The sequence below is a fragment of the Nothoprocta perdicaria genome, unplaced genomic scaffold (assembly GCF_003342845.1).
Source record: "Nothoprocta perdicaria isolate Ctin4 unplaced genomic scaffold, notPer1 scaffold_254, whole genome shotgun sequence".
NCBI lineage: Eukaryota > Metazoa > Chordata > Aves > Tinamiformes > Tinamidae > Nothoprocta > Nothoprocta perdicaria.
This window is the reverse complement of record NW_020455482.1, coordinates 234612-260046: the sequence shown is the minus strand read 5'-3', so window position 1 is coordinate 260046 and position 25435 is coordinate 234612. Positions and strand designations below refer to the sequence as shown.

The window sequence follows — 25435 nt, the reverse complement described above, 5'->3', positions numbered from 1 at the left end:
CAGCTTGGAAAACAAGCTACAAGATTTTGCTCCTTCTTTTCCTCTTCTTTTTTTTTTCTTTTTTGCCCTGGTTTCTCAAAAGCAACCTCACTGTTTCAATGAAGGTAGCAAATGCATCAAGAAGTCACAGAAATACTTTCAGAAAGGCTCAAATGCCAGCCAAGGAGTTTGATGCTGAAGAATTCATTATTCAGTGCTTATCCAAAGGGATCACTCATGGCTCTTTCAAAGCAAACCACAATCAAGTATTACCCGGACTTGGAGTTTTGTTGTTGTCGCTTGGCAGCGCGCTGGGAGAAGTCCACCCACATCGGGATGGGGCTGGAAAGGGCGCCGCGCTCCCAGGTGTGTGATTTTCCTGGTATATTCAGAAATACATGACCAAGAGTCTAAATTACAGGGTCTGCACAAACAAAGGTATTAGGACCGCAGGGGTACAGCCTAGCATACCTGACAGCCTGAAGAGGACGCTCAGAAGAGCCCGGCTCAGCCTGCTGACACCGCCTGGCTTTGCGATMCACCAGAAGACACCCAACGTCCTACCACGCTTGTGCTGAGCTGCCCTCGCTGCCCCAAGCTCCCCACAACACCGGCCCCATTTCAAGGCCCCGGCGAGAGGACGCTGCTTTCTGCAGGAAAAYGCTAGTGCAAACGCGGCCAACGAGTCTCTCCCTCACGAAAAGTCCCCTCTGGGACATAAACTCCCGGATGCCTGTGGGATCAATGGAGATCAATGCGTGCAAGACCGTGCGACTCCAGGACAGGGACAGAGGTGCTGGTGAAATGACACCTGAAGGGTGACACTGCTCTCTGAAGCACTGAAAGGAATGGCCACCATGTTTACAGCTACGGAGTAAAATTACGACAGCAATAAAAGGTTAGACAGTGACATTTAATGTTACTCCATTAATAGATTTTTATCACTTCTTTTTTATCCTACCACAACAATGTGTATTTTCATATACATTATATTCAATAAAATGGACTGATATGGAATTAGGAAAGCATGGGTTTAGTACTATTTACATACTTTAATCCAAACAATTTTCTTAACAACATTGAAAAATAGAAACTTAAAGTTCTCTTACTTCTGTTTTCAGCCAGTTAGTGGTAAACAAGTGCATGCCTTGGAAGTTAAACTCCCTCTAAAATGCGTCAGTTGAAAGTTTCTAACTAAAGTGTGTATCTCTGTTCTGTTCAAAAAATACGTAAGTATGTCTGTCATTTCTGATACAAAATTCTACACTATCTTCAATAAATAAATAATAAAGCGATTCTGAAAAGTATGAAATGTAAACTTTGTTGTCCCTCCAACATACATTTTTTTTTTCCAATTGCTTGAAACATCGTAGTGGTCTCGTAGGCAATTCTGATACAGACACTTCCCAGCACAGTTTACACTTATCACCATACTGCACCTAGCTATCCGTTAGGAAGCTGCCCTGATCTCCCAAGGGAAATCAAGCAGACTCTGCAGCGCCAGAGAACACCGCCTACGCAGGAGAGGTGGCAACCAGTACTGAAAGGACATGCAGGGAACACCAAAACCTCACAGGAGGCTCCACGAGAACATTCACATGCTAACGGAACAGGTCGGTACCTCCCATTGGGAAAGCAGGCCCCAGATACCAGTGCTCGCATGACAGGGAATGAGCGAAAGGAATCGGAGCCGAGGGGAACTTCTTTCACCCGTGGGGCGGCTGCCCTGGCTTAGGCCGGGCCTTGGGCCTCGCTGCGGCCTGAGGGGAAGGAGGAGGCCGGCGCCGTGGGGCGCTCGCAGTGGGGCCACGGGCCARGCGGGGCGACATGGCCGCCGTGTGGGGGTGTCCGAGCTAAGCGCATACGGGGAGCCCCACGGCGGGCCCCGGCGTGGGCTGCGGGGCTGTCCCCTCCGCAGCGCCGCCGTTCCCGGTGCCGGCGCCTCTCGGAGCTGCACGATGCTCCTGCCCCGAAGTCACGGACCCGACATCACCCACGGGCACGTGCAGGCCCGGCGCAGTTTGACRCCTCCTCGCCGGGGGGTGCCCGGCAAGCTGGATGCACCGGGGTAGGAACCAGCTTCCTGAGGCAGAGCCGGGATGTTCTCCTGCCCCGCGGCGGGTGACAGATCATCCATCTGCATTCACACAGTTCAGCAGCAGCAAAGCGGGACTGGAGTGGTATAGCACAACATTCAGCAGGGCTCTATTTTCACCTTCACTYACTGTCCAAACATTTACAACCCTACAGAAAACAGCAACTTTCAAAGGTACCAAGTGGTGGAACAATTCTGCGCAGAAGGCCTGGACATAATTTATTTTCAGGGGCAAAGTGAGTCATGAAGTGGTTTGCTCATAGAATCTCCTTTGTTTATCAGCGAAGATCATTATTTATTTCCTAAGTCTCTTCAGAACCACCATAAAGGTCTTCAGGTCAATCAAAGATCTTCCTACCACTTAACTGCTCATCGGATTCACAAAACATTTACACGCCACTTTGCTGAGCAATAGGCACAAAACCCCTAAGAGGGGAGATCTGCAGAAAGTATCCAAACATACCAACATTGCCCTCATCATGTGAATTAAAGAGCAGGGTAACTGGAGCAAGCAGAGCCACCTATGTGGTCTGTCAGCCTTTYGGACTGGTGCACACGAACAACTAGGTTATTTCACAAACCCAGGAAACTAATGTCAAGTTCCACATAGAGAAATCGAGGCAGGTTTCCTCACAAAACTGGGATTCATTTTCCGATGAGAATTATCAAGGCACAAAGATGCTCCTGTTTGCTTTGATAACCCTCTTATGTGTGAAGGGCAAGCAGCAGTTTCATACCAAACRAATAAGGATTTCACGACAGCTTCTGCAGACACCTATTGCAGTGAACCCAGACTGAAATAAGACACTGGCCCCTTTCCCTCTAAGGCTCATCAAACAACTGCAGGTCTAGTCGGACGACTATCTCTCCCGTTGGGACTTCGTGCAGAAGGAGACACTTTGTAACTGGTCCCTTTGAACCCTGATCCTTCTTAATGTCTGCCACACGGATCTCTGTTCTGCCTAAAAAGTCTGAAATGCAAAAAAGACAGCATCAAGTTGCATACATTAAAAAAAAAAAAAATAAAGCCCCCAAAACCCCAAGAGAGCTTGATTCTCACCCTGAAACAGGCAAGACTCCACTGGAGAGCAAGGGTGAGTCAGACCCTGGCTGTGCAAAAGGGTTCCATACAGGTCTGTAGTTCTTGGAAAAGGGAGATTTGAACACAGCCTTGTGGCAGCCTCCTACTTACCATCTGGGGAGAACTGGTCCCTCTCGAACACTGTAATGCAGAGCACGTCCTGCTCGAGGTCTTTGATAAAGAACTGGCAGTTGGAGTTCCACTTGGGGTTGAGGGTGTCTTGGATGGTCTTGGTGATGTGGCACTGGGAGCCCATCGTCACCTCGCAGTAYGGGTTGCTCTTTCCTGGTGAGGAGSAAGCAAACAGAAGAGCACAGTCACATTTCCTGGTGTGTGAATATCCTCTTGCTACTGCAGCCAGCTAACAGSGGGAAGGTGGAGGTCTCACTGCCGTTTTAATAAACAGGGATACAGTTCTGCAAGGTGCACAGCACCTTCCACTGCCATCATTTCAGGTCTTTGCGGCTTATGGTTTCTATGGAGGAAACTAAGCTTGCTTGAAGCAAATACTTAAGTGCAGGACAAGTGCGGGKCTGTGGCAGAACTGCACAAAGTCACCTCTGTATATTTTAAGTAAATTAAAACTGCTTCATTAACAAAACCCGTTTTTTTGGACAGAAAGTCCCTTAAAGTTGTTTTAACAAAAGTGAACGTCTTCTTCATAGAGCATATTACAAAAAATCCTTGAATGAAAGAAAGGCTCTTACCATGGGATCTGCAAGGTTTTAGTTCGATGCCTTCAACAATATTCACCATCAACCTCCCAATGCCTGTTGCTCTCTGCGAGCGAACTGTGGTTAAACACAAGAGGAGAGACCAAAGTCACTATGATATTTTCCTGCCTGTGGGCATTGCCACGGGAGAGGAGAACCCCTGCATCCCATGCCGTACCTAAGTAGGCCTTTTCCCTCTTCTTCTTTTCCGTCTCTATGTAAAGTTCGGAAGCAGCTTTAATTTTCTGAACCCAGGCAGTCCTTCAGAGGAAAAGAAAAAACATTGCAAAATGCCATTTCCATTAGGATTTTTGAGAGAGCAGAGAACACCCATGGCCAATTCTGTCTTCCAGGCCAGTTAGGTAAATGGCAGCTTTAGAAGTGTATCAAGGACTAACCAAATTAGGCTACAATCATGCAAACTTTTTTGAGATTAAACCTTCTTGAGATTAAATGGGCAAATTAATCATTCATTGATGCTACTTTTTTTTATTCCTATTGTTTATCATTAAGAACAAGCAAATAATAAAAACCTCTCACCTGAGTTTTCACATTTATTTAACAAGCAATGCTGCCACAAGTCAAAGTCAACAGTTGCAAAGACATTTGCCCGAAGCACCCGCACGAGGAGAGCAGGTCCTGGGCTCCTCTCCGTGGTGAATGGAGAAGGGAAGGCACCTCCAGAGGGCATCCAGGACGCAAAGACCCAGCCTACTCTTGCCCTGGTGCTGCCCAGCAGTCTGCCTAGGCTCCACCACAAGCACCTCGCCCATCAGCCTAAAGGCAGGTGGGATGGAGGTGGTGCTGGGCTCAGGCGTTTCGGGCTCCTGCACTGGGTGGCCTCATACAGAATGTCCCCCTGCTGCATTGCGGTGACCTGGGCACCAGACCTGAGGCTAAAGGGCAACAGAGAACTGTGGATGCCCTGGATGGTGGGTAGGGGTTGGGCCTGATGCTGTTCTGTGGCATGGAGGCAAAAATAGGACAAGGCATTTTGCGGATGAGAGGTATCCACAAAAATACGACCTTTGCAAGAGAATTCACACGCAGAAGGGATACCGAGGCCAGATYGCACACGCTGCTGGGCACGCAGGGCGCGGAGACCTTCTGCACTGGTTTTTATAGAAACACCCAATCCTTAAGGTTGGCAGGGACCCTAGAGATCACCCAGTCCAACCCTCTGCTCCAGCAGGGACACCCAGAGCACGGGGCACAGGGCTGCGTCCAAGCGGGTTTTAAAGATCTCCAGAGAAGGAGGCTCCACAGCCTCCCYGGGCAGCCTGTGCCAGGGCTCTGGCACCCTCACTGTCAAGAAATTTTTCCTTAAGTTCTGTGGAGCTTTCGGTGCTTCAGTTTGTGGCCATGCATCAGAATTGTCAGGGGCAGCAAAGCCACCAAAATATTGTGCCTAAACTAAGTATCRTATGTGCACCTTTCTAATGGTTTCRTGTAATYCTGTCTTCCTGAGCTTGCCAGGGACAAAATCACAAAGTGAAGCTTGGGGCTTGTCATTCTTTTGACTGYTTCAGTCTAAATAGAGCCAGGTTAAAACTAACCAGGTTTTCTTTGCTAGGTTTTTGCTTCAAGTTTTGATTTTGACCCGTTCCTGAATCTCATTCAATACAGAGCCAAACAAACATTTGCACTGGCACCATAACAGATGGTTGTTCACAGGGGAAGATAGGGTCTCATCTTTTGGCTTCCTTATGCTCACATGAAATGTTCCATAAATATCAGTCCTCTTAACTATTTCAGTGTTGGTCTTACTGGAATCTGGGAAACCTCATTATTTCTCCCTCCTTTCCGTATAATAAAATCTCATCGTATTCTCAGGCATAGGGAATTCTCCAGATAGTCTTATGACAAACTGTTTTGTAAAGGTTTCCATGGAGATCACTATGCATCTGTATATCACATACATTTGCCCCAGACTTCCCCAAACCAGTATTAACGTGGCCTGTGCAAGTACTTACCTTTCATTAATGCTTTCAGCCCGAAGTGTATAGACTCTGTCAATGTGGGAGATATGGAAGATGGGCTCATCTCCAGAGGGGTCTGTGGGTAATTTTACTAGTACCTCATTTAGGAAAATGGGCTGCAAAACATTAGGCAAAACCACAGTTCTATAGCACAATATCCAAGCAGATACATTCAACACAGAGCAATCACAACAGATTTCCTTTGTGCCTAGAGTATCTTGTTTTATTTCTTTTTTCCCTTCTTTCTGCTTCCCATCTTTCTTCAGATCTGCCWTTTTCTGAAGTTGCTTATTATGAAAGATCTCCTGAAGTGGGAGGGAGCCCTGCAGAGCATCACAACCTGCCCCTTTGCCCACATCGCTCCCCGATACCCACTGCTCAAGAGGTTGCTCTGGGAAAGATTCAACACCACATTTTCCTATCTAGCTAAAACCAAAGCCACTTTATTCACCACTGGTCCCTGGAGTCCCTAGCAGACACCAAACCTTTCCTCCTTCTCTTACACAAGCACCTGCTGTGAATACAAAGATCTAGGTCACCATTTAAGAGGGGCACTTACCGTTTTGTACATTTTATACTGAAGGTTCGACTTGGGGCTGAAGACCTTGTCTGTGCCAGAAGAGCCAAGAGGTTTTATGATCTGAGTCAGGAGGAGGAAATCGTTGAACAGAAAGCCATACAGTTCCTTGTTACTCTTGGCTTTATAGAGTTTCCCACTGTGTAGAAACTTGCGTGGTCCCAAGCAGTTTGTAACAGAATTAAATACGAGTTGCTGCGAAAAGTAGAAGAAGAACAACAACGCACTGTATAAAGTAAAACAATCGAGGTTCCCCTGAAAGAGATCAAATACAGTTTTGAGTCCTAACGTTGGTTTTACTCGTGCCACAGGGATGACGAGCAATGTCTCTGTCTTGCATATGAGAAGCAGTGCAAGTTACAGGAAAGCTAAACAAAATTAACTGCACGGCAGCCCATGAGGTGCACGGGGCAAGACCTGGACCATCAGAGAGAAGCCAAAAGCACCTGAGCCTCTCTTTGCAGCTCTCTGCCACAAACATGCATCTCCCTGAGTGGCACTGAGCTGACGATGACTTGCCCTACATTAGCAGGACTTAGGCAAACAGCTTCGCCACACGCTAAGCTTTCTCAATGTGGATTACATGAATTAGCAAGTGCTTTTGCTCCCAGTATCCGGATTTTACCCATTAAAGCATACTAAAGGATTCCCAGATAACCTGTCTTTGCATACTCCAGTACCTGGGATTACAGAACAGCTGTCGATCAGTGGCTGGGAGGGGAAGAATTTACGACTCATCTAGAGGATATCATCTGATCAGTAGTAGGATTAGCATTGGGTAAAGTGTCATTTTAGGCTTATTTCTACTGGCCAGGTTTGCGTGGTTCTTGCCATCCTCACTGGCTGAGCAGGTAGATCTKGAGTGGTTCCTTTTGTAGATTAGAAACATCTAAGCCAGAGGACTGGGGTAAGGCCTGAGCCTGACCACTCCATGCCACAGATGCCAGGCATTATCACGGCAGCAAAGAGGCAGGTAGTTGGTCTCTCAAGCAAGATTTTTGGTTTTCCAGCAATATTTTTGTTGTCTGACATGACTTTAGACCTCATGTACAGAACCCAAATGAAGCTAATTCCCTCTCACTTTAGGCAGCAGTTAGGCTCAAAGCACAGCTGACAGTGACTTTCACCCTTCTGAAATGTCTTACATGTTTTTTTCCCTTGAAAAGGTTAGATTTCCTAAAATGATTTTTTTTTAGTTTATAAACTAACCTTTTTTTTTTCTTTAACCTCTAGAACCAAAAACAATTTAAAATCCAGTTACGTTCTGTCTGCTTCTTAAGCTTAGCAATAACAGGGAGGCCATAAAAAATGTCCTTCGCCCCCTCTCAGCACATGCCAGCACAATATTTTTATAGCATTCTCACTTGAGAAGTTTTCTATGGTCTATTATAAAATAATCCACAGTCGTAGGTAAAGTGACTTTTAAAGTCTGACATTAAATTCCAGAGAGAGACGTGGTCAGTATTTTTGAGCTTTCAATGCCCAGTCTTATCACAAAGCGTGTTTTCTGTGACRGCTTTGAATGCACTTCAGGATGGCCAGGTCTAACTTTAGGATGAGCTACCAGCTGTGCATCAAACGCTGTATTGTCCAGAGCTATGAAACCGCAAAGCTGCATTTGAAAACTGCAGCATTTAATCTGCCAGTTGTCCAAAGCCAGGAAACACAAGCAGTGTTTACCAAACAGAAAGCAGTGAAATAACGTGCATGCCTGCAAGGCAGCCCACGAAGGATGCCACCCAAAGATCCCGTCATGTGGCGGCAGCGCCTGCACACTGCTCACCTCCGAGAGGCCTTCGCACTGCACGTGAGCCTGGATCCACTCCAGCCGGTCCGAGTTCTCCTTCTCCCGCACTCCTTCGTTGACCTGAGAACACAGCTCTTCGGCCTTCTCGAGCGCGTGCTTCAAGTGACTGTGGTCAGGGTGGCTTTCGGGAGTGTTTTCTATTATCTGCAGGTGAATAAAACACATTAGCCTCTTCTGTTGTCTGTACTTAAAACTATAATCTCCTGCTCTTGGTGGTTTATTTTTATCAGAGATGGCTAATCCAATTTTTTCCCCCTTGACATACATGGAAAACAGGAAAAAGAAATCACAGTTTGGCTGTGAACAGTACAAATTAATTCCTGTTTGCAGGTATTTTACATCAGTAAACAGATGCCTTTACAGGCACTAAAATATTGTTTTTACCTCAGTACAGAGCTCACACTTCTGACATAAGTGTGCCAATCCAGGTCATATAGAAGAAATACATCCAGGACGGATAAAGGAGTCTCTAAGTGCCAACATCCAATTTGGAATTGGACTCTTTCCTGTGAAAGGCTGGAGCCAAGTTCACTAATATTATTCAGTGTGTGTTAGGCAACCAGAGAAAGTTAGAACAGGGCTGTTATTTATCCAGTAACATAAGTTGTGCAGAAACATAACTTGCAACAGCCTGACAACCAGGGTTGCAAACTGACTGCCATTTGCAAGGCTCCAGGAAGGGAACAGCACCATGTCTTAGGCAGAAGCCTAAGACGAGTGCAAGATTAACCCATCACCCCTGTTTTCTGAATTTGGAACTTTTCAACCCGCTTTTACTGCCTTCTGGCTCTCTCTGTGCACATCGCACTTCCATTTGTAAGAGAAATCCAGGGTCTTTCAGTTGAAGACTGGTGAGTTATTGCAATTTGCTCCAATGTGATTGAGATAAAAGGGCAGCCCTCATTCCCACCTCAGAAATCTGACACTGGCAACGCTTGACACAGATGGGAAACTGCCCTGTAATTAAGCTACAACGCAAAGCAGCATCAAACCGTCATCTTTGCAAAAGAACGTACATTTTTAATTATTAGTGGGTATCTTGTTACCCGTTGCATAGGCTTTAGTAGAAAACTTGACAGTGGCATTCCTTTACAGCGAGGATCCATTGCTAACCTCTGAAACATTAGAGAGGTAAAATGGTGTTAGTTAGTTTGTTTAAAACACTGCAAAATAAGCTCCTCTAAGAAGGGAATAGGCAAGACAACAAGTGCTTCAGCTAAACTTGCTCTTAGATCACAAACAATCTCAGAATAGCAGATTTAAATTTTTTTTTTTTTTTTACAAATATCCTTCATCTGTCTCGTAGGTACAGGATAAAGGCTTCTTCTTACCAAGTTATTTACTTGGGTAAAAGCATGTTATTGCAAGAACATTACAAAACTAAAATTAAGCATTTTATGGCATTATTGGTCTTGAGAGGAAAAAAAAAAGTATTATTTTAATGAGTGCTTAAGTTCATTCTAGCCCAAATGCAGCACTATGCTCTGGGTGTCCCTGCTGGAGCAGGGGAGCTGCACTAGATAATCTCTAGAGGTCCCTTCCAACCTCAACCTTCTGTGATTCTCTGACTATTCTAAGATCATGTTTCAGAAAGCAGCAAAACGGTGCACAGTGTATAAAACTGAGGGCGATTGCTCCTTCCCTTACTTTAACAAACTCCTTGAACTCTGGGACTTCGTCAGTTTTCTGCTGGATGAGGGCCGCCCCGTTGAGCTGGCAGCTGCAGAAGCGAATGTAAGGCTGCATGTGGGGCAGCTGGGCGGTCAGGATGTCCCCGATCATCTTCACTGGCATCTTCTCCCCAGACATCTTCTTGCGCACACGCAATGCCCTGAACGTGGAAAGGTCACGTGTGGTTTATGAGTAACTAGACCACTAATGAATGATTCCTGATTTATGAGATAAGCAATCCGATTCTTACCCATTACTGAAAGAAAGACAGCCCTGAATAATAGAAGATCAGCCACAAGATTTATTGTATATTGCAAGAATACAGTAATCAGGACTGCCCTCTCAGCCAACATCATTTTCTCCTCTTGTGGTCAAAGTATTCTTGGAAATTAACTTGACACAAAGCCAGAAGAGAATGCCAGTTCCTTGATCATTAGTTTAGAAAGAGATTTTGGATAYGCTCCTGAATCAAGGATGGAAACTTTCCCACTACTTCATGCCCAAAACTACTTTTAATTTTTAGCCTGGTTTCCTAAGGAAAGGAGGTCATTGAGCTGTCTGTGATTTTCCTATCCCTGTCATAACTTCTGAGCTTGCGGGTCACTTTTCAAGGATATTTTACAAAAGAAGAGGTTTTTCAAAGTGCTAAACTCCTTAAAAGTTCAACAAAAATTAGCAGCTCAGTTGCTGGAGGTGACCACACCAGACGAGACCCACAGTTTTCTTATTGCTAAGGATGGGGGRGGAAACTTACTTCAGTAGTTTAATATTGCACATAATCAGCTCCTTCCAATTAACAAAAATCATAGCAACTTCTTTTTCTGTTAGCAGCTCCGATTCCATTAGTGGTTTCTGGAAGATCTATAGATTCAAAAAAAGAAGCAATTTAGAAAGCAAATGTTAAGTGACAAAGATTGACGCTCACTTTCTTAGCCTGGGAGTGTGAAAATTTTACAACAGGGCGGCACCTGACACTCACTGGAACAAACTTCAACCACACACTGTGCTCTAGAGATCCCTAGCACATCCCATTCATGTGCTCGTGAGCAGGATATTGCTTTAAAAGAGCACAATCTAAATGTGTGTTGTCAGTTCACTTATGTTGTGGACAACCTCTTTTAACCACCCATATTTTAGCCAAAGGCAAAATATCCCAGGTCTTCTTTGATATTACAACTGAAAKAACATTTGAGCTTGGACTCCCTTTCAATAGTTCTATTTTTTCTGATAGTGTTTCATTTGGCCATTTTGCCATAAAAAAAAATCCTCTGTTAACAGGGATTGTCCATTTGCCTGTATGCATTCCTTTTTTTGTTGTTTTTCTCCACACATTAATTGTAACATTAATTAAAAAAAAAGACCAAAAGAAAGAATAACTGAGTGTTACTGTGAAGCTGGCACAGCTTCAGAGTATCAGAGAAAGAACCACTTCCCATAGTGAACTTCTGGCTCTAATTTACTTTAGAGAGACAAGTGAATAAAAGCTGATCCTAAAGCTGCTGTGCGTGTTTACCTCCGTGACCAACTGCAGATCATTGACATAGTTCTCCTCGGTGACGATGAGCTCGTGGATATATCCCTGCCTTTTTCTTTCAGTAGGTGTCAGCATATCCAGAAGATGCAAGTCTGCACACCCTGGAAAACACAAAAGAAACGTAGGTTTTACTTCTGGCCATTTGCAAATTCATTCAGATTTGCTGTAGCTAAAATAACATTTACTGAACAGGATTTTCAACTGAGATGAATGAAAATCTTATGAAATTGGCAACTCTTTTTTTTTTTTTTGCATTTATTATTTTAATTCTCTTTCTGCATAAAATAAATTTCAGAAAGGAAAATTATAATTTTAAAACATATTGCTTCAATAATACCTTTTTTAAAAGAATTTTTACATGATCAAAACTCTTTAGCTTAGTTCTTTCCCCACCTCTCAGCGTAGTACTGGCAAACTCAATACATTGCCCTTTGGAACAGATCTTCCTAAGGGGAAAAATATTTGGCAGCTTCATGAGTTTCAAAAGAGATAGCTTTATTTTTTTTTTCACTTCTTTTTCAACAGCATCAACAATGACACCAACACACACTGAGATCTGAGAGGGGCATTTTAGATCAGATGCTTTCAAAGAAATAAAGCTTYATAAATTTTAATAATGTGAACCACTACTGCTCCTAAACACTTCACCCTGGAGCAACTCTCACGGCTCTCTGTACACAAAGTTAACCATTTGATAATATTCCCTCTATGTTTTATAGCTTCTTGGATGCCAAAGAGATAATGCTGCACCGCGCCGATAGTAAGACCTGCAGGCATCACTATTGACTGCTCATGGACACGTTTAGGATGCTCTGCTTCAACTAATTTGTGCTCCAGAAAAATTAATGATAATCTGGGTGAAAAGAAGAAAGAAACAAACAAAAAGAGAGAGAGATCTAGACAGTCAGGGTAGCCTCTTGTGTGCTTAAAATGGTGAAAAAAATCAGAAGTCTACGCACACAGAGAATGCTCCTTGTAGGTATTTAGGTACAAGGCACTGAACTACTTTGAAAGAGGCATTTTATCTTTTCCTTTTTGAAAGAAAATGACCCTAATTTAATGGCAAAATAATCAAAATGTTGGGCACTTTCCAAGAGCTTCAATTGTGTTTATTAAACGGTCACTTTCAAAGCATATTTTTAGTTATCATGGAAAGTAAATCGTATCTAAAACAGATTTATTTCTCTCTGTGCTCTGTCAGCTTCATTAAACATGAACAAAGTGCTTAATTATTTTTTTCTCTAGAGGCTGGGGAAGTTTACTCTTCAAAGATGCTGAAGATCTTGGTTTGAAGTCTTATCTCCAACAATTGACCTTAGAGAGGAAGCATTTAACATTTTCAGTTCTAATATTTTCCTGGCTACCTTGACAGATAGTCAATTGGGATTTAAATGAGCTACTCTGAACTTCAATTAATGATGTCTTTTCAAACTAAATGGTTGAGAAAATAATCTATCAGAACAGAATACGTAGCAAAGACTTTTCTAATAGTGGATTTTTTTCTATTTGGTGCAGAAGTAGAAAGAATTTGCTCCTCTTTGTATAAAGAACAGAAAAACACTGCATTTCTTTTCAAGTTGAAATGTCAAGGCCAGAAGGCTCTAACTACATTTTCAGGGAAACCAAAGTACTGTGTTAATTACTTTTATAATATCATTGATCAATTCAACCAACTAAAAGAGACTCACAGCAGGGTCTACAAAATAGCCTTGATATCAGATGTTTCCAGTGACAAATGGAAAAGCTCTGTTGTGGATAAAGGAGAGGAGCTTATTTCATGAAGAACTGGATAATGTTCCTAATTCAAAGCACACAGCACCTCATGCACACAGGTATTCAGGCAGGTAAAACCTAGCCCTGGAATTTGTCCTTTTGGTTGACAGAGTGCCCCATTTTCTTTCGTATTTTCCCTTCCCTTTGAGGAGCAGTGTGCTGGATTCCATCCGAGAGGCTGGAGAGGCTGAATTTGAGTCYTTAACTGCAAAACACCTCATAAATTCAGAACAGAATGGGGGAACGATGACGGCTAAATCAACACGTTTACAGTGTGTTGAMTACACAAATTTCTGCCCTCTGACCAGGCAACGTGTGTGAATCCAGAGCAGGGGATTCACACAACACACAACCCTTCAGCCTGGGCACTTATTCCCTCAGCACTACAGAGCCAAATGCTGAAACTAGAAATCTGTGCTTTTKGGCACACCGAACTGAAGAAATGTTAAAAAAAGGGAAAAAAAAAATCCAATTTCACTCTAAAATGTGAATGTTTTGTTCCTTTTCCTTCAGGACCCTGAAAACACCTGTCTTCTAATGAATCACTAAGCTCGAAAACAATCCGCACGGGATTCTCCGCCGGTGAGAGGAGGGCCCTGCCATGGGACACGGTGACTCAATGCACGGACACAACTTTCAGTGCCTTCTCACCCAGGGAGGCTGCTTCTCAGCACTGCTGGGTGCAGAAAAAATCAGAAGTCTACGCACACAGAGAATGCTCCTTGTAGGTATTTAGGTACAAGGCACTGAACTACTTTGAAAGAGGCATTTTATCTTTTCCTTTTTGAAAGAAAATGACCCTAATTTAATGGCAAAATAATCAAAATGTTGGGCACTTTCCAAGAGCTTCAATTGTGTTTATTAAATGGTCACTTTCAAAGCATATTTTTAGTTATGGAAAGTAACTAGAAATCCGCGGGCCCAGCCTGCGCGGACAAGGTCACACAGGAACCCATCCCGCTGCAGGGAACCAGGGAAAATAGCCCTCCCGGCACGACTACAGCATCCCTTCACTCGGAATAATCACGGCTGCTCACCAGGCTCCCGTTTCTTGGCTTATCAGCTACCTTCACACACAGCTATCAGTTTGGGAAAGCACCTCGTGGGCTGCAGTCGCTGCTGRGAGGCTATTTCGAGCCTTTGCTGAGGACACCTTGTCCTCTGGGGATCAAACTGATCTTCCCCTTTCTAGCCTGCGTGAGGCCAAATCCCATTTCTCAGCGATTTGCAACAATTTCTGCCTGTCTGGAATATCTTAACAGGACCAGTAGGCCCATTTATCAGTAGGACACAGTGCTCCCTCCACAGCTGACGTTATTTTTCATACTGGGACGGAGAGAGGTAGGATCCAGGAGCAAGTCTGAAAAGCTCCCCTTGCAAAATATGAGACGCAACCTTATTTTGTGCAGGGCCCAGCAGCACRCGCCTCCTCCCCGTGTCACATCCATCACCTCTTATCAGGCCACTGCCAATTCACACCGGCCAAACAACACACTCCGGATTTTTAAAACAGTTTTGATTTTTTCTCCCTTTTCCTCTCCTCCCTCCCTTTTTTTCCTTTCCTTGTTATTCTGGAATGCTCCCAGGTGTCCAAGACTGGCCTTGTAGCATTCGACATACACTTGCCATACATTACCATCATCCTCATTTTGCAATAGTAAAATCTTTCTGCAGAGCTTTAGGCAAATATCCTATTTGCTCAGAAACAGCACGTGTTACTACTATAACAAGTGAAGAAGGACAAGGTGAGATGGCAGRGAAGGAAATAAGCAGGACATGCCTAGCACTCCCTTTACACAACCTACTAGGACAAGAATAAAATCATAAGTGTGAGGGCAGGGATGCATCTAAAAATATAAACTGGCAGCGTTAACCAGTTCCTGGATTGGTTTATACCGTATCAGGAAACTTTAAACCTCACCTCTATGTTACAGCCCGTTGAACCTTTGCGGACCTATCTTGAACCTTTGAGCACATCTCGGTAATAACAAATCACCCAAAGCATCAGCCACAGATCCAAGCTGAGAGAACGGCACAACCTAATCTCGCGTCGTCTTCAGAAAATATACAGATGTTGTATTGGTATTTCCTAGGGAGGCAGAATGTGGTAACTACTATTCCAAAAGCTCAAACTGTCTAAGCAAAAATTTTATTAATTTCTCACTTTCTTAGCGAGATCTCTACTCCTTTTCCCCTACAAGTCTTCCTCTCAGAAAAGGGTCTAAGGAATCACTCCAGATGGAGCGAAACCCTTCACCTGCATYCGAAACAGCTCCAACGTATGAAAACCCTCAGCACAGAAAGCTACACGTGGCAGAGGAGCGTGGCAGAAAGGAAAAAGCCACAAATCAGGGTTCAGCCGACTAGGCCCGGGCAGCGACGGCCTTCGCCTGGAGGCCTGCGCTGCGCTGGCCGCCTCAGCTCGGCGAGGCGCCGAGCACCGCCGCGACCGGAGGCGAAGGGAACACAAGCACAGAGCTTCCCTTTGCTGCCAAAAGCAGCCACTGCCAAGGGGGCTGAGGGCAGAAAGGTAGGAAGGACGAGGACAAACCGTTTTAGGGAAACTCAAGGCTGGAAGGCAGAGCCAACGGCTGTGCTCAAGCAGCGCTATAAGGCTAAGGGGAGTCCAACGCCTTGCAGCAGTGACCTTCCCTTGCTGCACAACAGCCACGCAACACTAACGTCTTCGGAGGTCCACAGCCTGGTGGCTACCTTTTCCATGGAACAGCTAAGCTTCATGGATTAATTAACAGGATTAATTTTTTTCTAAAAATAGAGGACTTCTGTGGAGCTCCACAGGGTTAGTGATAGTTACAGAACAGTTACATGTTTGAAAGGAAGTAGTTTCACACTTTACAATGTGAACTTTTGTGCTGAAGTTTTTCTCTTCAGCACAGAACTACAGGGTCTGGCTTGTTTTTTAAGAAGTTTCCAAATTAAGACGAGGTGACAGGACAATCATGAAACATGTTTTTGCTGTACAACTTTGAGGCTTCTCTCCATATTACACTTACAAATACTATTAACACTGTCAGGCTCAAGCTGAGTAGTTAARGTAACTCTCACAATTTCTATTCATGCGGACAATAACTGAAAATGAATCTTTATTCAGGGTACAATGTCCTTTGCAAGCTATCACAGGACAAGTACAAAGGCTCATAAAATCTATATCCAGGGAATAAAGTCTTCATGACAATAATTTGCATATCTAACAGCACCCAAGACACCCTTCTGAAACCATTCTTTCAGGTTTTAGAATCAAAAGATCATCTTAAGAGCYCCTTTTTAGTTGAGGAGCAGCTTGTTACCCAGTTGTCAGTGCCCATCCACTTAGCTTGCAACAGGGTAATTCAACTTAGCTGACTTGACTCTGATGGGATCCTATCAGACAGACGCTGTCCCTGGACTCACTGAGGTTGTCTAAAAAGAAGTTAAATCATTTATTACAATAGTAGGAAAAGTGCATACATGGAGCTATTTAATACTRGGGAGCTATTTAATACATGCAGCTATTTATCAGGAAGTTAAATAGCCAGAAATTAGAATTTTAAGTCTATTAAAACAGAAAAAAAAATCTGCTTTAAAAAAAAGAGTAGAACCTAAATATGCAGTTATTTTGTTGCCTTGCAGAAGGGCTGTGGCAATAGCCTGCTTTCAAATGAGCTCAGTGAACTCAGGGGGAATGAGGGGCGATACCATTGAAAGCCCAAAGAATTGGGACCATTCTGTAAAACAGATTCAGCATATAAATCACACCGTTTCTGACAGCATCTTAGATTCACAGCTGTCTTTAACAGATTTAAAGCATTGATATTACCAAGCCTCCCAGAAGGAACATGGATGGATATTCTTCCTCAGCAGCTGAATGCAGAGGAACTTCTAACAGTAAACAGTAAAAGAAAAAAAAATAAATAAAAAGCAACAAAACCCCAACACCACTGAGAGTGGTCGCTAAATATAATCTCCTCTCTAGCCCTCAAGGGACAGCTCATTTTCTTCATCTCCTGGTGCAAACAGGAAAGACACTTGGCAAATAAGGACTTGTATGAAGAACACACTCTATTGATGCAGGGGCAACAAGACTGCTCTCTTTTCTAAACATTAACTTGAAATATAAATAAAAATAAAAATCAGGTGAACGGTTTCCCAGCTGCTTCTACGTAAATTTTGCTTCAACCACGAGTGGGATTAGTGTCTTGGCTTTGCAGACACAAGTCCAGGAACTCAAGAAACAAGTTTCTAGCGCATTTCTAGTACAGAAGGCAAGTTTATTTTGATGGTGGTGGTGTTTGTTTCCTTGTTTGTTTGAATAGATTTGCTTGCTGCAGTCAGGGTGTGCAGCTTTAGGAGGGCACTGTGTGGCTTCAGATGAACCAGGAAGGAGAAAGGCGAAACCGGTTTGAGATACAGCCTCGACTAACTACTCTTTTTGGTGGAAATAATGTTATCTTTATTAAAGAATTGCTTTTATATCCCTTTTCTGGTATACAAAGACAACCCCCCCCAGGTAAGTAAGAACGAGTAAGTGCAATATTTTGCTCTTATATGACACTGAAGGGAAATAACCGTTACGTGGCAGACTAAGCATTACCATGCCGATCCGTAAGAGCGCGCTTGAGAACTTAAACACTGAAGTAAACGAGCCTCGTACGCACTTCAAGAACACCTTTCAAGATTTCAGACTAGTTGACAAGGCTGCTGCTGCTCTCCTGCGTGAGGGCTCTTGGCACAGCAGACCCCAGTGTGTGTGAAGGGCAACTTCWGATTGGTCTTTTCAGCTCAATAGTAAACTGAGCCCAGGAACTTTTTAGGGCACTGTGGTTTAGAAAACCTTGTATGAGACATCACTGTCACCATTTGTAAGAAGTATGTTAGAAAACATGTAGTCTGTAGCTATTGTAACAGCTTTATTGTTTTTCTCATTTAAAGTAATGAAAAAAAAAGAAAAAAGGAAAAAGAAAAGGGCAGCAGCTGCTGAATGCCCTACACTTACAGACAGTATTTAGAGAAAGTGTGTTCCTGGCCTGAAGTCATAAAAAATACAAAGTACCTCTTAGGACAATTGCTTTTAGTCAAGTTATAAATCTTTCAACACAGCTGTTCATTATGGAAACATAGAGATATCCTTTCATTAAAATAACATTTTAATACACAAAATATTGAAAGAGTGGAATAAAGTCTGGCTACATTGTTCTCAGGAAAGAGCACAGCGGGCACTGAGAATTACAAGCATTCAGCTCTGTTCAATTTCTCTCAGATTCTAGGCAGAATATTCTTCAGCAAGCGGCTATGGTGAAGAAGAAAACTCTTATGGCAGAGTGATAAAGAAAAAATATGTGCATGTTAAATACTATCCTAAAAATAAAGAAAATCTGTGCAAGTGGGCATGTTTTTAAAACCARAGCTTCTGGCAAAAAACACGGAGTCTAAGTCAATGCAAAATCCCTGCTGAAACCACAAACGATGCTCAATTTATCTACCGCGTAGAAAGCATTGAACAGAAGAAGAAAGGTGCAAAAAGTTGCAGTTCGGCGTGATCCATCAGAGCAATTATATTCAAACAATATTCAAAGAACSGGTATCAGCGTCATTCTGAAGCTACCAGGTGGCTTTCAGGCTCTGCTGGTGGCTAATGCGCTACATGCTCTACTGCCATGTGGTGAATTCTGTGTGCACACAGCAACAAGACAACAAACACGTTTTAGTCTAGTTTTATATGAARAATTTAATTATCTATACATGTAACTAATTTTAAAGGCTGTATTACAGTTGTTAAAGCTGCAGGTTTTTTATATATTTATATATTTTACATTCATATCGATGAAATACTGAAGTGCAATTGAATAAGGAGCTTCACTCGTTCTTTGCACCGCATGAGAGGTGGGAAGGAGGAAGATGAGGCAGGATTAGAAACTCTACAAYGCTGCCAGCATGAAATTTAGAAATAATGAAATACAAAAAAAAAACCCAAAAAGAACAAAAAAAAAAATCCACATAACTAAATGCTGGACTAATAAGTAGGACGAGTATATTGTGCTTGAGGCATTGGGARGAGGTTTCTGCATCAACAGCACCAGGCATTTCATCAAGAGCTTGCAACTAGCGTTGGAAAGACAAACATGGCTTAGCTACAGCACAGCTACTACATCAACTCGACTGTAAGCTCCATTTAATATTAATTTGTATAAATTCCACAGTCTAGTTAAAAAATGTAAACACTGGAAATTAATTGCAGGGAGATATTTCTATACATTCTTTCTTGTCAAGATAATTACTTGTTCAAAATGTGTCGTTCCATAGTCAGGAGAAAGCAAAAATGAGAGAGCAAACTTCACGTAGCCAAGGTGAAAACAAAACAAAACAAAACAGTTAATTCCCAAATCTCACATGAAGGCAGCAGTCTATTGATTTCTGATACGAAAATGCAAAAAAAACGAAACATTGTAGACAAACACAAAACAGGGTGTTTTCTAACGGTATGCAGCTACAAGTAATGTGCAAAATAAAATTAACATAACYGGGATAACAACATTATGCAAGGCTAACATCTCTTGCATGGGAAGGAGGTGAAGTCCTTCTCTCCACTGTGTATTACACACTTAACAAGGAACACCTGATACATACAGTACAATAACTATAACAAAATACCTTAACCGTAACTGGGCACATATAAAGTTCCTTAAACTGATTTAATTCCTTCTTTTGCAACAAAAATTAGAGAAAAAAAAAAAAAAAAGACATACTGACAACACCGGACAAGTGAACAATAAAAAAGAAAGGTACATAAAGTCTCAAATTTATGGACATTTGGAACAATTTTAATAGCACATGCAGCATTCCTTGATAGTGGGTCTTTTTGCACAAAGAAAATTGCAATGAAGAAACTTAATTTATACTTTTCCTTTAAAAGGCTAAAATATATATTTAAAAATAATTTTAAGACTACTGAAAGCACCTGTGCAAAGGTGGAGAAAAAAATATTAGTTTGGTAACTATGAAAGCCACAAAAGGACCCACTATCCTCTGGTTTTTTATTTATTTCTTTATTTTTTTTGCCGTAGTTGTTTAATTTTGCGTCTGTCTCGGTAGGTAATTAACTCAAACATTGCGATCACATGCAACTAAGGTAAACTGAGGTAAACTGCTCTGCAGTGTGTTCTTCTACTCAGAAGGCAGTAGGTGATCATGCTGGAAGCCACATGATCAAGGCTGCATCTCCCATCCTCCCTCTGGGCAGTGCTATGGGATAGTGGGTCTCTTTGAGGACTTTCAAGCCTGAGTGGGGGATGGACAACATATGATTCCTAGAAAAAGGAGGAAAACAACACATAAGCAAAACAAAACAATGAGCAAATCCAAGCTAGGAAAATGAGTCAGGCATGTAAACAGCATGGCGCAAAAAAAGGGTAAAGGGGGCAACATGCTACAAAGGGGATGGGAACCAAAAAAATGATAATAATAATAATTAAAAAAAAACAAACCAAACAAACATAAAATAAGGTTTGCATTATAGAAGGTCTTCAAAGAGACTCTGGCAAATGCAGCAGTGGGTGAAGCTCCGAGTTCTGCGAAGCCCAGCAGAGTCACAGCAATGCTGCATGTTTCACCTCCGAGCGCGCTGGCGCGGGGCGGGCGCGGAGCGCGGCACTTACATTGCTGGCTCGGGTCCATGTCCGTCGTGAGCTTCACGTAGTTGGAGGGGAAGAGCCCCACTTGCCCGTTGACCTCCCCCTTCCACCAGTCGGGGTCTTCCCTGTTGAGGACGTTGATGATCTGGCCCTTGTTGAAGGCCAGCTCGTCGTCGTTCTGCGCCGTGTAGTCGTACATGCCGATCACTTGGCACACTGCAACGCAAGGGAGAGCTCCGTCAGTGACTCCTTCGTTAGGAAAGGGCAGAGGTCTCGGGCTGTGTGTCCCCGCAGCTGGCGTGCTGAGGGGTCGAGGGCGTGCTGGCAACAGGCTAACCTCTCTGCAACCGCACCCGAGGGTATTTTAGTCAGGAAATGGGAGGGGAAAGGAGAGTTTCGAGCTTTATCAAAAAGTCAAACACATTAAAGAGGTTAGAGTTCTACTGCTGCATCTCTTTAGCTTTACATAATTTCCGGCCCACAAAAGCATCACATTTGTTTCATACCTACAAAAATTGCACTTTCCATCATCACCAACCTCTCTCAAGTCATCTATTCTCTCCAACACACCTGGCTAACAGACAGTGAAGTCTGGGAAACATTTTATTTCCCAAGCTCGTTTTTAATTAGAACAGGACTGGCTCCCTACACAACCCTACAATCCAAAAGAAAGCCAATGGCAATATCCTTATARCTGCCACAGATAATATTAGGAACAAAATCATTAGAAAGACAATAGATAAATAAATATAATAATAAATAAATATATATACACACGCATACACACACACATTAGGCCATTTAAGCTATTCTCTTGGCACCACGGGACTGCTTCCACAATATATTCTCTATTTTCTCACCATGGAACATGTTCTCAGGATACAGCAGTCTCTGTTCAACTATGATAGAGCAATTTTCTTTCCTTAATTCTCTAAAGCAGCACGACTGCTTGTTTAAATACACAGTTTCCTCTGCCTAGTGATGTGTTCTCTATGCCAAGTCGCAGGGTTCCTGGTAGTCTGCCTTAACACACAGTCCTGCTATGTAATTAGCCTTGCTGTCAAGTTCTCTATTATATTCAGCCTATATTTTAATTCTGCTTTCATTCTTGTAACTCAGCTGGCAGACTAAAGCTGTCAAATAGCCCCTCTCTCTTTTTGGAATTTTTGTTTTGGAAATGATTAACTCCTTTTAGTTTAATTAACTCCTTACTCCTATACTCCTATCAACTGAAGTAGCCAAAGTATATAYTTGCTTGGCATATTGAAAATAAACCAGCATGTCTGAAAAAATGTAGATTATGTTATGCTTCTGTTTTAGGAAATGTTGTACCAACATAGGATCAAATATGTGAACCCTAAYGATGCTTCTATTTCTCTTTAAAGGATCTGTGAATCTGTTTTACAGCATTCTTGTTTRCAGGATATTATTAATATAAAGAATGGTACAAAGCTACACTGTACTTGAATATAGTATGTATACTGTCAGATCTGTAGCCTCTTTCAAAAAAATGTTCAGTTACACCATTCTKCTCCAATTCCAAGAACTTCGTGAAACTTGGTGTTGTCCAGGAGCAGAAGCTGAATCCTAAACACTCCATTGGGATTCCAGGAATCACCTTCTTAAACACGGGGAGGTAACTGAAGAGAGTTCTTACAGGGATGAGTCTCCTCAATAAGAGCTTGAAGCAGTGACTTTATCTTGCTGCTACTTTAGCTTGGTCATAAAGTTTAGCATATAAATTAGTCCAATAGAGGTACATCTTGGAGTAGCTGCAGCAAGACAGTTTTTCACTCATTTTAAACTCCTGTCTGTACCAGTTGCCAAAGTATCTGCAAACTGCAGAAGCAGGTTGTGGCCCATGGCTCTAAACTTTGGTGTTTTTTGAGCTGTTTCCTTTTTAAAATGATTTTGAAAGAATGATTGATACTAGTCCTACTGCAGTGGCAAGCAAAAGCCAGGCTGTCAGTGTACAATAAAACAAGGCAGCCATGCGACACATTTAAGAAGAGCTGGTTTAACTCATGCAGGCTGCATTACACCATGGCACACAGAAAGCCTAGAGAGCAAAACAAACACAGTGGCAAAAGAGGCAGAGGTTCTGATGAGGGATTCCCTACCTTTTAAACCCAGACAGTGCAAGTGAGCACCCACTGCTCCTTTGCCATTCACTAACGCTGGGCTCTGTTCTACCCTTGTGGATGTTTCTCTTTCACACAGCAAGCCTCCCTCCTAGCCTCCTTCCTAACCTCCTTCCTCCATGAAGATGTCTCCCAAAAGTCAGCCTGTATTAATCACATAATATTAATCACCTAACAAGTGACTGAGTGATTAATCACCTAGGAAGTGATCCTGTCATAGCAGGATGGTCCTATTTCTTCTTTTCACTATCCAAAATAGATGTTCTACACCATAAAAAGTTGAGTTTGGTAAGAAAGAATGCACTGCGGTTTCAGTGATCTGCTCCCAATGAAAAAAGTGCTAGAAAGTTTACTTTGTAAAAGCTATATTGCTATGTATGAAAAATCCTAAACTGTTAGACCTAAAAAAAAAAAAAAAAAAAGTCTGCACGCTGCCTTGCTGCCTAAAAAAAAAAAAAAAAAAAGTCTGCACGCTGCCTTGCTGCCTTGTAACAATGTGACTGAATGATAAGCTATCATTTTATCTGCAGGAGCCAAGCTCCCTAAAGGAGCCAATTTGTACTATTTGTAGTATTTGGTTTCTTTGATACAGGACTTTTTATTTTTTTTTTTTAATAACCATGACTTGCAAAATAAACTATTAACTGCCTTTCATACATATTTAATACACATTTAAATGAAAAAACATTTTTCAAATACTTTTATTTCTTAAACTGTGTGATTCTGTGAAACTGTAAAAAATGTCTACGATACAGTCAAAAAAAAAGGCCTGGGAAAGCAGTAAAATTAYTATGCCTCTCACCTCCCTCAATCCAAATTCAATGAGTGCAGAAGAGAGACGATCACATCAAGTCTTTTTGGTGCTTTATCAAAGAGAATCCATCTATTCTTCACATTTTTGATTGGCAAAATTACTGTACCTAGCACCACACCAACTCACAAGCCCCCAGAGATTAGATTGAATCAATCACAAGGAAAGATTTTTTTCCCCCATTTTCAAAAAGTACAATGCTCTGTCACTCCTGTGTCCTCTCATAAACCCTGAAATATGTTGCTATATAGGACAAAAAGCTACATTGTCATTTGAGCGGTTTTCTCACCCATAACATTCGGAAAAATGAAACRTTCCAGGTGAGAAATGCCCCAAAGCAAAGCCCCACGGCTTGCATCACCTGGAAACTTCACATTTCTCTCATGGACCAATAGTACAATCAATTAGAACTGAAAACTATCATAAATTTTATTTTCAGATGTAGAACCATGCATCGCTTTTTAAAATCATTCATGTGACAAACTCGAATATCCATAGCTATTTCTAAAAGTTCTAGTGCAAATGGCAGTGGCAAAAGGCAATTTTTACAATGCTCCCACGTTGCTTACCTGAAGGTAATGCTGTTGATTTAGGTAGCTCGGTTGGTGTCGTTTTACTGGTACCAGGGCTCAGGAGTTTCACATAATTAGCAGGGAACCATCCGATCTGCCGTTTTTTCCCTCGTGCCTAGTAAGAAAACAGGTCTTTTAAGAGGAATAAGCACATCAAGATTCCTTGGGCAAAGGCATTTCAGCCAACATTTTAATTTCTTGCAGTTGGACTGACTACTTCAAAATAGGAAAAAGAGTTATTTTATGAGAAAACAATCAGCTATTCTTGTGGTGACAGTTTAATACCATCATACTTCCCACTATGTGAAGTAAGCTGGTATGATATCTAAACCTAGTCTCTACTACTAGTTCAAGTAATTTTTCATTTAACAGGTTTTTATATTGGATTCTTCATAGTTAATGCTACAAGCCTGTTCTTTCTGAAAGATTCTTTCATATTACATCTTGTTTGTACTATAATTCTAGAACTATTAGGCTGCCTGTTGTGGTCATGAGTAGTAGCACTGAAATGCTATTTCACTGTGCAAAGAATTGCATTTAAATCAATACCTGAACTGTGATAGTTTTAGCAAAGAAGAAAAAATTGGAATTCTTAATCTTTTCTTAAACTTAAAGAAACAGTACCTAAACTTTGTAATAGGCATCTGCTTTAATGTTCTCTGTCCAAGCAACAGGCATAACATTACAACCATATGTTGCATTAACTACATGCTAAAACAAACAAACAAAACCCAGCAGAACACTTTTGGCAGAAAAAAAAAAAAAAAAAGGTAAAGTTGAGATTCAAATAAGAAATCCTAAAACCATATTCCAACCAAACAAAAACCAAGATTAAGCTTCAGCAGCTATAAATTCATATGGATAAAGACAACACAAATTATGTCTCTCAAGTGCTAAGAGRGAAGCAGTTTGTTGTACACTAGACCTATATCCATGTTTTTAGCTTCTAACATAGTGGGGCAATCCTGCTGTTTTGTCAGCTATGTTTTTCTTCACATTTTTTGCTTTTTGCAGTTGGAATATAGTTAAAATTTTGAGCACATAAAAATTTTACCTAAATTTAGTTTTGCCTAA

General features: G+C 42.1%; 1 protein-coding gene across 4 annotated transcripts in view; it reads right to left on the bottom strand.

Moving 5' to 3' along the window:
• Positions 1-2256: 2256 nt before the first annotated feature.
• ITSN1 (intersectin 1) overlaps positions 2257-25435 on the bottom strand; it is a 119040-nt gene continuing 95861 nt past the window's right edge. For 3 of the 4 annotated variants that reach the window (XM_026040357.1, XM_026040356.1, XM_026040358.1), the window contains 13 exons: positions 24359-24476; positions 20862-21053; positions 11416-11537; positions 10657-10763; positions 9879-10062; positions 9248-9346; positions 8208-8375; positions 6407-6619; positions 5842-5963; positions 4047-4129; positions 3863-3946; positions 3267-3440; positions 2257-3045 (listed from right to left, as the gene is read on the bottom strand). In XM_026040357.1, coding sequence (XP_025896142.1) covers positions 2897-3045; positions 3267-3440; positions 3863-3946; positions 4047-4129; positions 5842-5963; positions 6407-6619; positions 8208-8375; positions 9248-9346; positions 9879-10062; positions 10657-10763; positions 11416-11537; positions 20862-21053; positions 24359-24476 — 1815 coding nt within the window. In that variant the 3' untranslated portion in view covers positions 2257-2896. Of the gene's footprint in view, positions 3046-3266; positions 3441-3862; positions 3947-4046; positions 4130-5841; positions 5964-6406; positions 6620-8207; positions 8376-9247; positions 9347-9878; positions 10063-10656; positions 10764-11415; positions 11538-18958; positions 20514-20861; positions 21054-24358; positions 24477-25435 lie in introns of those variants that run through there. The other variant, XM_026040360.1, reaches the window with a different exon arrangement.